Source organism: Zalophus californianus, chromosome 1, assembly GCF_009762305.2.
Source record: "Zalophus californianus isolate mZalCal1 chromosome 1, mZalCal1.pri.v2, whole genome shotgun sequence".
In the NCBI taxonomy this organism is placed as follows: domain Eukaryota; kingdom Metazoa; phylum Chordata; class Mammalia; order Carnivora; family Otariidae; genus Zalophus; species Zalophus californianus.
This window is the reverse complement of record NC_045595.1, coordinates 103,889,889-103,907,199: the sequence shown is the minus strand read 5'-3', so window position 1 is coordinate 103,907,199 and position 17,311 is coordinate 103,889,889. Positions and strand designations below refer to the sequence as shown.

The 17,311-nt window shown below is 40.7% G+C and overlaps 1 protein-coding gene across 5 annotated transcripts in view; it reads right to left on the bottom strand.

Annotated features, from left to right (window-relative positions):
* GYG1 (glycogenin 1) overlaps positions 1–4,119 on the bottom strand; it is a 37,330-nt gene extending 33,211 nt beyond the window's left edge. For 3 of the 5 annotated variants that reach the window (XM_027582433.2, XM_035726304.1, XM_027582430.2), the window contains exons 1-2: positions 4,090–4,119; positions 897–1,027 (exon numbers count right to left, since the gene is read on the bottom strand). In XM_027582433.2, coding sequence (XP_027438234.1) covers positions 897–1,027; positions 4,090–4,104 — 146 coding nt within the window. In that variant the 5' untranslated portion in view covers positions 4,105–4,119. Of the gene's footprint in view, positions 1–896; positions 1,033–3,378; positions 3,515–4,089 lie in introns of those variants that run through there. The other 2 variants (XM_027582429.2, XM_027582432.2) reach the window with 2 other exon arrangements.
* Between the last annotated feature and the right edge of the window lie 13,192 nt (positions 4,120–17,311).

Sequence of the window (17,311 nt, the reverse complement as noted above, 5' to 3'; positions counted from 1 at the left end):
GTTTTCTTGCACACACCCTCACTAAACAGACTACGAATTAGAATGTACACATTAGGAAAATCTTTCAGCATTTTCCTAAATTACCCTTTATAAATAAGGTTATTAGTGTGTGAGAAATATCTAGCTATATATAGAGGTTCTTGGCATGTGCTTATATTTCTTATAAAAAGTCACAAAAAAGGGCATTTTCAACTTCTAAGACGGATAGGAAAACAAAAATAAACACCATACAGAGCTGCTAGTGTGCCCAGGTATTTTTGTAGTGTTAGGATCTAGGTAGTTCAATCAAATACTTCAAAGTTTAATACCAACAAATCAAAATGAACACAATCAACAAGCAGTTTGTGTCCCCCCCCCCCCCCGCCCCATCTCTACCCCAGGGTGCTCTCTTACACAATCCCTAGTTCAGAAAGCCCTGGCAAATATTCTAGTCTATTAAATGATAAATAAAGATCTTTAGGTTACAAATGCCAACTGACAGTGGAGAAAACTGCTACTTACTTTCAGTCACCTGAGGTTTCCCTGGTTGGAAACAGAAAACAAAGTAGCCCCTGCTGCATTTTGGGAAAGGAATACAAGTGAAGTGTGACCACATAAAAGGAATGCCTGGACTAAAACATTCACTCAGGTCATCCTAGAGGACCTGCTTACAGGAGAGTCCTTCTCACGGCTGGAACCAACAAGAACATGGGTCACAACAGCACCTTCCAGAAGGGAGCTCAGCGGGAATAGCTCCTAAGAGCTAGAAGAGGTTGATCCAGAAATCCTTCATCCAGCAATTCTGATCTTTCTCCACCTAGTGCTCAACTCCTGGAAGGGGGATGGCCTCAACACCCAGTGATGCCAGAAATGGGATAAAGATGTCAGAGCCCCACCCACAGGCAAGAGGTCCTCACCTCATGGAGTCTGAGACCTGTGGAGTGGTGAGCACGGCCAGCTTCCTGGTGGTCCTGTGCTGTTTCAGAGATGAGCCCAGGACCAGAGCTCCTTTGGCGTAGGCATCGTTTGTGGTCAGTGTCACAAAGGCCTGATCTTAATACAAAGAGAAAGAAAAAAAACACACTCATTACAATATCCTACCTGGAAAAAGCTACCACAGGACCCTTTTCAACCACTAATTTGGCAATCAGCTCCTCTGAGATCAACTTGCTCTATTAAAAAAGAAGCAGCCTCTTTGGGAGTGGGGGAAGAACCCAAGTACCCAGTTTAAGAATGATTCAAGACCATTCTTTAGCAGAAACATCTCTGGCAATCTCCAACAGGCTGATTAAGCTTTAAAAATTAAATCCAATTTAGAGTCTGAACACACAAAATTCTCAGACGAAATAGCAGCTTAACACCAGAAGGTGAACCTCAGGTAAATAACAGTTGGTAATGAACTCAAGAAGTACATTTTCTGTTTCCTACAAGTATTTTCAGCCAAGCACAAATCCAACTAATGACCTCAACGGAGAGCATCTGAAAGCAGAAGCCATATTCTTCATTCTGATGCTTAGGCTTCTGCCAAGCCTCAGGCTTTCTATATTGTTTCCTCAACCTGCAGCAAAGGCACCCACACCACCCACCACATCTCACAGTCACTTGGAGTGTCTGCTCAAATATCACCTCCATGGACAGGCCTTCCCTCCTTAGAGTTTCTATCTAAACAGCAGCCAATCAGTGTTAATCAGATTTTAGGGACCACCTCAAAAGTGCTAACAAACCTGCCTCCTTTTTCTTGGAGAAGCAATCAGCATCACCTACCCTGTACCCTGGGTCCCCCAACACACACACACACATACACACACTCAATAATCCCTCCGTTGCCAGAAGGGAAGGCAAACACATGGATTATTCTTCCTACTGAACAAGCCCCACCCTCCCAAGACCACCAGCCCTGCCTTTAGGATTTCCCCAGTTCTTCCCTGGAATGAGTCTGAGGTCCACTCTATCTCTGAGGGGATTTTTAGCAAGGCAGTGGGCATCCAAATGTACAAGATACTTCGGATCAAACACTGGCAGGGGTCACTTGGGGGCACTGTTGCCCAACCAAGGAGTTGGGACATTTGGTCATGAAGTCACGCTCTTTCTCATTTTCCCTTTGCCTGTTTTCCATTGTGGAGGCTGGAGGCAGACTGAATTCCATTGAGAAGCCAGAGAAAGAAGTAGGCTGTCAAGGAGGCTACTGCATGTGCTGGACTCTCTTCCTGAACAGGATCGCTATTAAGCTGTAGAAAGACTGGTGTTCCCCACCCTTCAAGGGCCACCGGCTTCCCAGCTAGTCACATTCTAGGAAAGCTCAGAACAGTGACACCTGTCATTTGACATGCCCATCAATCTCTGCCTTTACTTGTTCCTTCAACCCATCACAAGATGGCAACACTTCAGACAGTCTACCCCAAGAGTATTTCATCTGGGGGATAAGGACTAATGTTTTAACTCAAAAGCGGTCCAGATTCCAGGGGAACCTGGATAAAAGTTTAATAAGGTAAATAGGACTCAAGGATTTCAGGAAGCAAGGTTACGGATGCTATCCGAGATGAAGTAGGGGACAGGACAGATGCTTAGGAACATTGGCTGGAACACCTAGCAAACATTACAAATGAACGGGAAAGACCAATGACAGCTGGGTAAAATACAGCAACTCCGAGTACATCTGCAATCTTTCGGCAGTTCAGTTGCTCTCATAACCGCGCTATTAGCCTCAACAACCTCGGAAGGACCAGGTATCTCCGAGCTTCCCCTTCTCGAGGCAGATTCGACCCCTGCAACAAGTGGGCCGGCGCACGCCCACCGCATGCGGCCCGCTCCCCTGGGGCGCTCGCCCGGCTCTAGCTTTCAGCAACCCGGCCCCAAAGGCCTAAAAATAGGCTCGGCGTGGCGGCCAGCGCCCCGGCGGCCGGTAGAAGGGCCAGGCCGGGGCCGCCGGCGTCCCCACCTCGAGGCCGGCCCTTCCAGGTGATCCTGCTTGCGGGAGGCGGGGCGGCCGCCGAGCGATCCCGCCGCGCTCCGGGGCTCGGGACAGGCGCCCCAGGGAACCGGTTCCCCACCCCCACCCGGCCCCGCCGCAGCTGCTCCGCCCGCCCTTCACGGTGAGAGCAGAAGGAAGGGCACGGAGACGGAAGCAGGAACGGGGGCTTGGGCAGAGGGCCCAGGCGCCGCTAGGCTGCCCCCCACGACAGCGTCCCGGGTTCCCGGCCGCAGCTCCGGCCTCGGGGACGGCGGGGCAGCGGCTGACGCAGGAAGCGGCACGCCCGACTGCAGCCAGCCTGTAACTTTGCGGCAGTCTTCGTCCTGCCAGGAACTCCCCCGGGGCTGCGGGGCGGGAAGGAGGCGCGGGGAGGCAGCGCAGGACGCGGAGCCGGAGGTCCGGGGGGCGGTGGGCGGCGCGGCGCGTACCTGTCATGGTGCTGCCGGGAGGGGCTGGGCGGCCGTCGCTGCCGCAGGTTGCTGGCTGGGAGAAGCCGGGTGCCGGGAGGGAGCGCGGCCAGGGAGGAGGCGCGGCGGGAGCGGAGCGTGGGCCGCGAGCGCTCTTATAGCGGCCGTCACGTGGCCGCGCACGCTCCTGGCGCCCGCAGGCAACCTCCCCGCTGAGCGGCCGGCGGGGGCGGCCGACCCGGGTCCTCTCCCAGCCCCTCCACCCTCGGGGCTGGGCTCGGGTCTAGCTCCCGAGGGGCACCTGCCCGGGACATCGCGCCTCCGCATCCCCCCCTAAACCGGGGATTTGGAACAGAACTTTGGGGGCAGAGCGTGACATAAGCAGGACAAACTCCTGAAGAAGAGTTAGAGAACCCTAAAAAACAAAACCCCAGATCATTTTAGTGACAATAATTCACTCGAACTGTTTGAAATAAACAAAGTTTAAATTTCACTCTTTGCACCTAGAATTACAAATCAGCCTCTGGAAACAGTTTTTAGTATTCTCATAATGGTCTTGTGGCTTTGACTGAGAAACGAAATGAATCTTCGCTATATTATTTAGATTCTTGGAGCCCTCTGCATCCATTAGATAGGGTTTCGTTTACTCCTTACACCGACTCCATGAAGTAGGTGTTATAGCCTCATTTTACAGATGAAGAAACTGAGTTACAGAAAGGTTAAATTACTTGCCTGTGGTCGTATCATCAAGTGGAGAAGGTAGGCAGTTTGGTTTACAGAACTGACCTTCCTACAAGTAAGGCCATGGCATCCCTGGTACGTTGGTGCCCTAAAAAGGTTAGCAAATTATGGTAACTGTGGTTGGGTAATATAGTTGTTTAGGTTAATCTGTTTCACAAATCATGAAAAGTTGAATTTGTCATTTTGCTAGGAAGTTGAGAAATAACTCTCTTGTGATCACACCCTTCTCCTCTCCCCATCCCCTCCACCCAGCCCAAACATACCAGGAAAGGAACAGGTAGTACAGTTCTCTGCGAACAACAGTTGTTCGGTAAATGCTGAATGGAAGCCAAATAGGAAATTGACAACATCAGTTCAAAAAATGAAATAGATGCATAAGAATAAGTGTTTTATTGCAAAGGTGGTATTCCTATTCTTAAACCCATTATCTCAGTTTCCTCAAGTGTAGGCCTGGACTGCCTACTTTAGAATTGCTTAAGGCACTTGTTAAAACGTTAATTTTTGGTCCTAAGTCCGGACCTCCTGAATCAGAATCTTAAGGGTGGAACCCAAGAATCAGCATCTTAATTATCATTCTCCAGGAAACTCTCTTGATCCCTTCCCCTTCCCCCCAACCCCATCTTGGCATGGAGACCAATTCACTTGGGAAGACCTCCTGGTTACTTGGCTTTATAAACTTCCTTTGTAGGAAGTGGAAATATCGGAGCAAAGGTACAATGGAGGGGTTTTCATGTATTCAAACCCTGTGGGGTTAGAAGAGTTGACACTCTTTAAGGAAAATGAAGACTGTGGTTGAATTGTACCTCCCTGGGAGAGGGAAAACAGTGGTGCTCCAGGTCTCAATTGCTTCTTTCCATACTGATAAGTGGGCCTGAAAGAGTAAAGTTTCTTTCACTCAGGAACCCTCCTGCCCTTGATGGTTCTATTACCACCTGTTGCTTCAGAGCAAACTGTCCAGGCTGGGTTTTCACAAAGGGTGATGCTGTACTCAAAAGGTCAAAGCCAGGAGGAAGATCTGGGGACAACTAGAACAGTAGGGAAAATTTCCTTAGGAAAAAGCTCCTCTCTGCTCCATCCTCCAGGATGTTTAAGTAGGAGTGGTCACCACAGCCTTCTTCCCTGTGTTTCGTGCACATTTACAATAAGAGAACATTGATAGCTTTTACCACCTTAATCAAAAAGGGACATTTTGAGGTTGCTACAATGTTGTCTCAATTGAGATTACTAATAGTGACGCACTGCCCAGTTTTCCTGAGGCTGTTTTACACTGAGTTTTGGTTAGGTATGAGAGCAAGGCCTCTCAAACTTTAATGTGCACACAGATTGTCTGGGGATCTTGTTAAAATGCAGATTCTGACTCAGTAGTTTGGAATGGATCTCCCTGGCAATGTCCAGGTGGTGGACCAATTTTGCATAGCAAGGTGATTGAATATTCTGGATTGTAAGGATTTAGACATAGTGGAAAGACATACAATGTTGTAATAGGACAAATGTTTGAGAATTTAATTTATTAACTTTTTTCCTGTGAAATTTGTGTAGCAGAATTTCTAAATCCTAAAAGAAAGATTTAAATAAGTTCAAAAAGAAAAGCTACATGGGTACTACCAACTTAGTATTATCATAACTATTAACCATTTAAACCTATGCTAAATGTGTATATTTAGCATGGTTGGTCCAAAATTCATTTTTAGTTGGCTTTGGAATGCATGATGTAATTTTTTGGCAGGATCCTTACCTTCCCAATTATGTTTTGTTTAAGATAATGCTGAAATCAGTTTGCATTCCCTTGAGCACACACACTAATTGATGGTGGGAGCCACTGACCTAGAAATATATTCCAGAGCAGAGGGCAACCTGCTGGCCTAAGACAAACAGTTCCCACAGACAGTCCATGAAATAGATATACCACATCTGCCCAGACACAGTAACTAACTTGTTAACTAACTACATAAAATTTTGCCCTTAATTGGTAACACACAGAATCTGTACCTGGAATTGTTGCCAGCGACCACAGCCCTAATTCCAAGTGAAAGCTTATTCAAGAAATATTATCCTTGGAGGCCCAAAGTTGTTCATACTTCACTTGAAAGCTGGAGTCTCCAACTCCCCAAGTTGTAAGGGTCTGTTGACTAGTTATAATGCCTTAAAAAAAGCAACAACAACTTTATTACGATATAATTCACATATCATAAAATTCAGCCATTTAAAGTATACAATTAGATGGTTTTGAGGATATTTACAGAATTGTGCAAATATCATCACAATCTAACTTTAGAACATTTCATCACACAAAAAGAAAACTATACCCATAAGCAGTCCTCCTCAGTCTCTCTTTCCCTCATCCCTCAGTAACTACTAATCTTTCTGTCTCTATGGATTTGTCTAGAAAGATTTGCCTATATGTGGTCTTTCGTAACTTTCTTTCATTTACTACCATAATGTTTTATGGTTCTTCCACATTAGGGCATGTATTGGTGTTTCCTTCCTTTTTATTGCCAAATAATATTTCACTATATGGATATATGACATTTTAGTTACCATTTCATGAATAAACATGTGGATGAATATTTGGGTAGTTTCCACTTTTTAGCTATTGTGAATAATGCTGCTATGAACATTTGTGTCCAAGTTTTTGCTTGACACACATATATATTTTTTTAAATAGATAGATAGATAGATAGATAGATAGATAGATAGATCGATAGATCTCCTCCTGGATATATACCAACCATAGAATTGCTGGATCATATGGTAATTCTATGTTTAATATTTTAAGATGGCTAGATTGTTTTCCAAAATGTCTGCCCCACTTGGCATTCCCACTAGTATGAGAGTTTCTTAGCCAAAGTTGTTTTTTTTTTTTTTAAGATTGTATTTATTTATTTGAGAGAGAATGAGAGATAGAGAGCACGAGAGGGAAGAGGGTCAGAGGGAGAAGCAGACTCCCCGCTGAGCAGGGAGCCCAATGTGGGACTCGATCCCGGTACTCCAGGATCATGACCTGAGCCGAAGGCAGTCGCTTAACCAACTGAGCCACCCAGGCGCCCGTTGTGTTTTATTATAGGTATCCTAATGGGTTTGGAGTAGCATCTCATTGTGGATTTGATTTGTATTTCCCTAATGACTTGTGATGTTGAGCATTTTTTCATGCGCTTATTGTCCATTTGCATATCTTCTTTGGAGAAATGACTATTAAAACACTTCACCCACTTTTAAATTGAGTTGGTTTTTTATTATTGAGTTATAAGAGTTCTTTATATATTCTGGATACAAGCCCTTATCAGATATATGATTTATGATTTTTATTTATTTTTTAAAAATTTTTAAAAGATTTTATTTATTTATTTGAGAGAGAGAGAGAGAGCATGAGTAGGGGGAGGGGCAAAGGGAAGGGGAGAAACAGACTCCCTGCTGAGCAGGGAGCCGGAGGACCCTGGGATCATGACCTGAGCCCAAGGCAGACACTTGACCAACTGAGCTACGCAGGCAGGCACCCCTGCTTATGGGTATAGTTTTCTTTTTTGGGTGATGAAATCTTCTGAAGTTAGATTGTGATGATATTTGCACAATTCTGTGAATATACTCAAAACCATCTAATTGTATACTTTAAATGGCTGAATTTTATGATATGTGAATTATGCAGGCACCCCACATATATATATATAAAATTTGTAATATATTCTCCTATTCTGTGGGTTGACTTTTTACTTTTTTGATAGTATTTTTTGTAGCATAAAATTTTAAATTTCTACACAGTCCAATTTATTTTTGTTTGCTTGTGCTTTTGGTATCATGTCTAGGAAACCATCACCTAACCCGCAGTCATGAAGATTTGCTCTTATGTTTTCTTCTAAGAGATTTATAGTTTTAGCTCTTAAATTTAGGTCTATAATCCACTTTGTGTTAATTTTTGTGTGTCATGTGAAGTGGAAGTCTAGCTTCTTTCTTTGGCATGTGGATATTGAATTGTCCCAGCACCGTTTCTTGGCACCTTTGATGAAAATCACTTGACCATCAATGTGACAGTTCTAGGTCTGGACTCATTCTATTCCATTGATCTATATGTCTATCCTAATGCTAATTCTACATTGCCTTGATTTCTGCAGCTTTGTAGTAAGTTTGGAATTAAGAAGAGTGAGTTCTTAATTTTTGTTCTTTTTCAAAGTTGTTTTGGCTATTCTGGGTCCCTTGCATTTCCATATGAATTTTAGGATCAGTTTATTAATTTCTGCAATAAAGAAAGGTGGGATTTTGATTGAGATTGCATGGAATTTTTAGATCAATTTGGGGAGAATTGACAACTTAAAAACTTAAACTTGATCCATGAACATGAGATGTCTTCTCATTTACTTAGATCTTCCTTAATTTCTTTCAACAATGCCTAGTAGTACATTACCTTTTAAAACACATAACAAAATTCAAACCAACTAAGTCTGTTAGCTGCATAACCCCAAAGGCATGACACCTGATTTTCTTTTTTTTCCCCTATAATTTTCATCTTTAATTATTTTTAAAATTTTTTATTTAAATTCAATTTAATTAACATATACTGTATATTAGTTTCAAAGGTAGAATTCAGTGATTTCATCAGTTGCATGCAACACCCAGTGCTCATTACATCAAGTGCCCTCCTTAATGCCCATCCCCCAGTTACCCCATCCTGCCACCCCTCTCCCCTCCAGTAACCCTCAGTTTGTTCCCTATAGTTAAGAGTCTCTTATGGTTTGCCTCCCTTTCTGTTTTCCTCTTATTTTATTGTTCCTTCCCTTCCCCTATGTTCATCTGTTTTGTTTCTTAAATTCCACATATGAGTGAAATCATATGGTATTTGTCTTTCCCTGACTGACTTATTTCGCTCAGCATAATACCCTGTAGTTCCATCCACATCGTTGCAAATAGTAAGATTTCATTCTTTTTGATGGCTAAGTAGTATTCCATTGTATATATATATACCACATCCTCTTTATCCACTCATCTGTCGATGGACATCTGGGCTCTTTCCATAGTTTGGCTATTGTGGACATTGCTGATATAAACATCGGGGTGCACATACCCCTTCGGATCCCTACATTTGTGTCTTTGGGGTAAATACCCAGTAGTGCAATTGCTGGGTCATAGGGTAGCTCTATTTTTAACATTTTGAGGAACCTCCATACTGTTATCCAGAGTGGCTGTACCAGTTTGCTTTCCCACCAACAGGCACCTGATTTTCATATCTAGTAGGTACTCTAGATTTATATTCTTGACTAAAATGGGATTATCATTGACTTTCATACAAGGAACAACACTGTTTTGCTCCATCACAAGACAACCTTTACAAACTTCACTTTGGCATTATCATTAGTAATAGCTATCACTTACTTGATGCTAGACTTCTTATACATATTAAATCATTTAGCCTTCCCAACAATCAAATGAGGTAGATAGTCTCTAATCCTCACTATCAAAGGGAGACACAGAGTTTACCCAATGTTATACAGCTAGTAATTTGTGGAGGTGCTTCCCCAGTCTGTACAATAACCAGTGCTTGGTTATATGTGCAGGTTGTGTACTATTCAAAAGCTGCGAAGGGAGATGTGTGCAATGATAAGTCACTTCCCTGCCACTTTTTCCCTCCAGCCACCATGTTTCCCTGCATAGAGTGGCATTATGTTCTCAGTGTTTTCTGTGGATCTAAGGATGCCACAGAAAACTGACTGTTTTATTGATGATATTTGCTGTGTCACACAATTTCTTCTTGCAGAGGATCCACGTGAAAATTTTCACCCTAGTCTTAGTATTAGAAAGAATGCTACATCTCCTTAGTACTTAGTTTTTTCTTTATCTTATAGGCATTTTGAATCTTATATCAATACATGCTTCCCCCTTTTTTGGTCCACTTAGAAACTTATGGCAAAATCTGCAGCTACTTCTAGTCGTTATTTAGACTCTCTACCCTGCATTTACTTGCATTACTTACTCTCATTATTAGGCTTGCCTTATTTATGAAGTTGCGTGAGATCCTTTGGAAGTAGGGGAGGCATGTGGAATTAATTATTAAATAATTAAATTATCAGAGGTTTCTAGTGGGAGTAGAGCACAGAAAATGAAATTTCAGCTCAATTTGGGTGACTCTGCAGGTTTTTGTAGTAGTTTGTCAGTAAAATGAAGATTCCATAAATTAGAGAGGCAGGGTTACAGATCCAGACATCAGAATAACCTTCTGTAATTAGTTTAAGATTAGTTAAAAAGACAAGTCATTGCCTGATCTTTCAATCTTACTTTTATTATTTATTCTACCAGTAACACACTAACAACATGATGGTGGCCAAAAAGCAGAAATAAAGTTGTCTAGGACCTCTAACCCTGAACACTTCGAATATATATATATATATCACCTTTCAAACTTTAGTGACCATATTTGTTATCTTTTAGTTTGTGGATTAAATCATTTAAATTAGTGAGTTATAAGACTAAAAATTAAGAGAATCTTTTTGGCAGTTATTTTTTCTTTAAAATCAGCTTTATTGTAGCATAATCTATATACAATAAAATGCTTTTAGAAGTGTACAACCTTGGTCCCTGGCCAACACAGCTCTGATTTCTGAGCATATAGATTTGCCTTTTGTAGAATTTTATGCAAATGCAATCATACAGTATGCAGTCTTTTGTGTCTGGCTTCTTTTAGCATAAGGCTTTTGAGATTTATTCATGTTGTTGAGTATCAATGGTTCATTCCTTTTTATTGCTGAGTAGAATTCTTTACCATGCATATACCAACATATATTTATCCATTCACCAGAAGATGGATATTTGAGTTGCTTCTCCTTTGGGTTTTATGAATAAAGCTGCCATGAATATTCAAATGAGAGGAGCAGGATTACTGGATTATATAGTATGGTATGTTAAAGTTTATAAGAATGGCAGTTGACTTTCAAAGTTCATTGCAAAAACTTGATGAGATCATGAAGAATGTAAGTTATTGTTTTTATATAAAATTGATTATGTCCTAAGATGATCTGATGTCCATTCATAGTACGCTTAGAGAGAAGGGGACACAAGTCCCCACATGTATTACAGGAGAATGACTTTCCTTTAGCACGCCAGTGCCATCTGCTTCTAACTGTCCAGCATGTGTACACTCAGGGTTTCATTTGAGGATTAGAAAAGATGACCCTAAGATTCATTACGATTCAGAGTCTTAGTGATCTGTGGACTGCAGGCTTTTACCCGAAGAGAGAACACCACTGTCACCAAACGTCTAGATCACAACATATATTATAGAAAATACTCTCTTGTGGATTGTATCATCTGAGCCTCAAAACAGCCCATCAGCTCATCTAGCCTATCAGGTCACCTACATGATATTTTCACAAGACCACTGGGATTCAAGCAATAATTTTATTCTTTTTTAAAAAAAGCATTCAACTTCCGGGTTAAACAACAAACAACAACAGCAACAACAAAACTAAAGGCTGTCACAGGTGTCCCCGCACAGCCCTGAGCCCTCTTACATTACTGAACTACAGCCAGTCCCTCAGGATCATCACATCTCTGAGCCCGATCCCAGCCCTGAACCTCCAAAGTGAGTGTGAGGTTGAGGGGTGTCTATTGAACCCAGTGTTTGAAAACAAAAAAGTGTTTTTATTTTTCTTTTCCACCAGGTGAAAAGGCTTTCTTTGGTTCGTGCAGAATTACTTTCCCTATATTACAGATGATATAACTGAAACTCAGAGAAGTTAGAGAATTGTTCAAGGTCATTTGACTAGAGGGTGGCATGTCTGGGTCTTCTTAAACTGCGCTGCCTCCCTGGAATTTGAGTGGGAATCGGAGTATTCCTCAGGATTCAGGACCTCAGGGACACTCATTGCCAATTCTGGTAGTCAGTATGTCAATAATCTCTCCCCGTCTGCTTCTCCTTTTGACACAGAGGAGATGGAGGAATGAATGAGGCATTGGATTTTTAAAGAAGAATCTCTAAGAATATTGGAAGCAGCCTGAGAGAGGTTCTAGTCCACAAGCAGGCAGAGAAAGAGTCAAGAGTTCAAGTGGAAAAGAGCCAAGAAGTCTCCAAGGTCCTAAAAGAGCTGCTGTCAAAGGACATACGTACTTCACTCCTGGTAATTCCTAAGCGGCTTCTAGAATAGATCCTATCGCTTACCCTCATTCCAGGGAGGGGTCATTGGAACAAAGGCTTAATGATTTCTTGGAGTGTCCTAAACTCCTAAAATATCTTTACTTGTCTGAAATTCCTTTTACAGAGGACAAAATATTTCACCCATAATTAGAAAGAAAAAATAAGTTCTGGTTGAAGAAGAGACATTATTTGAAGAGCTAATTTTATGAGGCACGGTGAGAATAGATACTACATATATAATCTCATTTAATCTTTTCAACAGCCCTGTGCAGGAGATATTATTAGCTCCATTTTGCACACAAAATGATGAGACTGAGAGGATAAGAAACCATTTACCTTTGATGTGTGAATATGCCTTTTATGAGCCAGTAAATAGATTCTGTGTCCGGGGCTATTTTTGTCATATGTGAATACGGTTTGTGGGTACAGCTTTGCTCGAAATGATTACTGAAGACTTTTGAAAACAAACTTCTTTTTTAAAAAAATAACCAAACTTTATTAAGATAAAGCAACATGCTTTCAGAAGATCCATTCATTGACGTATGGCTATTTTGCACACAGAGCAATTATAGTAACATGTAATTCTTAGAACCATGAATACCTAGTGCTTTTGTGGTCATTTATAAATTAAAGAGGTGTTTATGTAGAAATAGAAATTTACTCAGTCCTGGTACTTAAATTTTTTAAGGGCTATTTCAGGTTTTTTTCCAAATATATATTTTAAGCATTATTTTATTTTATTATTTTTAAAGATTTTGTTTATTTATTTGAGAGAGACAGAGGGAGTGACAAAGATAGCAAGAGAGAGTGTGAGCAGGGAGGAGAGGGAGAAGCAGGCTCTCTGCTGAGTAGGGAGCCCCACACAAGGGGCTGGATCCCAGGACCCTGGGATCCTGACCTGAGCTGAAGGCAGATGCTTAACCGACTGAGCCACCCAGGCGCCCCTTAAGCATTTTTTTTTTTTTAAAGTAAGGCAAGAACAAGAGACTTTTTATCATTCCACATGAATCAATATAGCCCTCGAGCTTTAAAATACTTCCTCAACTTCTGTTTTGTGTTACATGGCTCTTGAACATATGTTTCTGGCGGCTTTCACTTTTGCTTCTGATGAACTTTGAACTTCTTTATTTTTGGTTGTTTTTTTGTTTTGTTTTCAGTTTTGTTTTTGTTTTTTTTTTGGTATGGTAACTAGATAAATCTTTGGTTCCCAAAGTATTTCAGGTTTTGTTCTGTTGGATGATTGAGATAATTTTTTATTTGGACTTAAACAGCTTAAAAAATGTACTGAAGTACCCACCACGTTAAATTTCACTGGCAAGTATGTAGGGATGATCGTCTGCTGACCTCTATATTCCAGAAAGAGATTTGCAATCAATAGCTCAAGGGCTGGTGGGTAAGCCAAATCTGTGCAGTGTGGACTGACCTTGAGCTGAAGATTTTTCACTGCCAGTTTGCATCAGGAAAACCCCCTCCAGGAGCCGAGTATCTTCCTTGAATACTACAGAGTTGAAAGCTGTTTGCCAGAATTTGATACTCCACCATTCTATGCCAAACAGGGTGCTACAGCCCAAACAGTTTGGTCATGGTACATCATTGGGACACACCCAGCTTCTGGCCTGGCCAAAAGCTTAAGAGTGGTGATAGCATCTAACCTTGCTAGGCCTATCAAAAAATCAACATGTGAGCTCTTTGGCAGGTTCTGCTGGTGTCAGCTGAGGGCAGCCCTTTCTGGAGGCAAGTGGGTTATCCCAAAGGAAGGAGAGGTGGAGCTGCCCTGCTACCTGCTAGAATGAAATTCAAGAAAGTCTGTGACCACTGTATGTGACTCTCATAAAGGCATGTCTATAAGAAAGGTCCTAACCACCTGAGGGATAAGCAGAACAGTTTGTATCAAAACATATCGGTAGCAGGAATTTGACAGATCTCCTGGACAAATTGATTCTGAGAGAAATAGCATTTGTCCAGAAAAGTGCTTGGATGTTTTTGTTTTTTGTTTTTGTTTTGTTTTGTTTTGTTTTGAGGTCAGGAGAAAAATTCCTTAAAGGTCCAGGAGCCCTGCCACTAGCAGTTCCCAAAGAATATGCTCAGCTGGCGAGGACCGCTGGGTGTTTCCAGCATGCCCACAACAAAGCACAATATGTGCCTGCCTGCAGAAACTTTTGGATTAGAGGCTTAAAAGTTAAGACCTTAAACAGTAGATAAATAATCAAGACTGATAGCTGATGTTTAAGGTAAAGTTTAAATAAGAGAAAAAATGGTGGAGGTTCATTTAGGAATCCACATTCTTTTAAGATTTGATTTTTCTCTTTTGGAGATTTCACAAGGTTTTCCTTGTACTTTTTTTTTTATTGGTTTCAAGAAGATTGAAAATTGGGTCCAAATTTTTAGGGTTAGAATAAACAGGCCATTGTGTGATGGTCTCAGTTAAAAAAAAATATAAAAAGAGTTAACTGTTTGAGGCAGTATTTCAATACTAAGTTGTCGGGTTTTTTTAACTGACTGTAAGAAAGGGATAGAATAGACCATTTTCATGTATTTTAAATTATGTTATTTAATTTTTTGAATAAGTAACTTTTCAATGGTTCAAAAATAAGTATAAAAAGGTCTATGGTGAAAAGTCTTCCTCCAACTCCCGTCCTACTCTCCACCAGTAACAATTTCGTGCATAAGAAATGAACATATAGGTAATCCTATATATTTTATGTAAAGGGAACATCCTATACATCTTGTTATGTAGGATCTTGTTTTTTTTTTTAATTAACAAACTTTATTTTTTAGAGCGGTTTTAGGGTCATAGCAAAACTGAACAGAAAATACAGAGTTCCCACATACCCGTGTCCTCACACACCCACAACCTTTCCCCAAGAACATCGCACACCACGGTGCCACAGTTGTTATAATCAGGAAACCTGTACTGACACATCATCATCATCCAAAGTCCACAGTTTCCCTTAGGCTTCAGTGTTGGTGTGTTTTACATTCTATGGGTTTGGGCATACGTGTGACGACAAGCATCCAGCATGGCAATATTGTACAGAATAGTTTCAGTGCTCTGAAGTTCCTCTGTGTCTGCTATTCATCCCTCCTTTCTCCTAACCCTGGCAACCTCTAATCTTTCAGATTGGCTTCTTTCACTCAGTAGTATGCTTTTAAGGCTCCTTCACATCATTCCATGGCTTCATAGCTCATTTCCTTTTAGTGCTGAGTAATATTCCATTGTGTACCACAGATTATGTGTCCATTCATCTCCTGAAGGACATCTTGGCTGCTCCCAAGTTTCGGCCATGATGAATAAAGCTGTGGTAAACATCCACGTGCTAGATTTTGTGTAGACATAAATTTTCAGTTCCGTTGGGTAAATGCCAAAGAGCATAACTGCTGGGTCATATGGTAAGAATATGTTTAGTGTTGTAGAATTTGCCAAACTGTCTTCCAAAGTGTATGTACCATTTTGCATCACCACTACGAATGTCGTTGACATGCTCACCAGCATTTGCTGTGGTCGGTGTTCTAAATTTTCGTCATTCTAATAGATATGTAATGGTATCTCATTGTTGTTTTAATTTGCATTTCCCTGATGACCTATGATGTGGAACATCTTTCTGTATGCTTTCCATTTGTATATCTTCTTTGGTGAGGGATCTGTCAAGGCCTTTGTCCTATTTATTAATTGGATTGTTTGTTTTCTTATTGTTTACTTTCAAGCATTCTTTGTATATTTTGGATAACAGTCCTTTATCAAATATGTCTTTCCCAAATACTTTCTTCCAGTCTGTGGCTTATCTTTTCATTCTCTTGACAGTGTCTTTCACAGAGTGGAAAATTTTAATTTTAATGAAGTCCAGTTTATCAATTCTTTCTTTCACAAACTGTGCTTTGGTGTTGTATTTAAAAAGTTATTGCCAAACCCAAGGTCATCCAAATTTTCTCCTATGTTATTATCTTCTAGGAGTTTTATAGTTTGGTGTTTTGTATTTAGGTCCATGTGATCCATTTTGAGTTAATGTTTGAGAAAAGTGTAAAGTCTGTGTCTAGAATAATTGTTTTGCATGTGGATGTTCTGTTGATGTGGCACCAATTGCAGCAAAGACAGATTTTTTCCATTGTAGGACCTTTGTCCCTTTGTCAAAGATAAATTGATTATATTTGTGTGGGTCTATTTCTGGACTTTTCTATTCCATTTATCTAATAGTCTATTCTTTTGCAATACCACACTGCCTTGAATACTGTAACTTAATAGTAAGTCTTAAAGCCAGGTAGTGTCAGTCCTGCAACTCTGTTCTTCTTTAATCTTGAGTTTGTTATCTGGATCTTTTGCCTTTCCACGTAAACTTTATAACCAGTTAGCCAACATCCACAAAGTAACTTGGGATTTTGGCTGGATCGTGTTGAATCTATAAATCAGGTTGGGAAGAATTGACATCTTGACAATACTGAGTCTTCTTACCCATGAACATGGAATACCTCTCCATCTATGTAGTTCTTCTTTGATATCTTTCACCAGAATTTTGTAGTTAGCCTCATATAAATCTTGTACATCTTTGTTAGATTTATTTCATTTTGGGGGGTACAGAAGTAAATAGAGATGTGTTTTAAGCAAATTCCCTCGTTAATTGATGGTATATAGGAATGTGATCAACTTTTGTATATTAACCTTGTATCCTGCAGCTTTGTTATGATTGCTTATTAGTTCCAGGAATATTTTTTTTGCCAATTGTTTCAAATTTTCTATATAGATGATTATGTCATCTGTGAACAAAGACAGTTTTCTTTCTTTCTTTCTTCTCAATCTGTATACCTCTTATTTCCTTTTACTGTCTTTTTGCATTAGCTAGGATTTCCAGTGCGATGTTGAAAAGCAGTGGTAAGAGGGGACATCTTTATCTTCTTTCTGATTTTAGTGGGAAAGCTTCAAGTTTCTCACGACTAAGTATGATGTTAGGTGGTTGTTGTTGGTTGTTTTTTATAGTGGTTTGTTTTCAAGTTGAGGAAGTTCTCTATTCCTAGTTTGCTGAGGGTACCTTGCTTTCTTTTTTTTAACAATAAAGTTTGGAGAGCTTTCTATTATGTATATTAAGAGCTGCCTTATTACCTTCA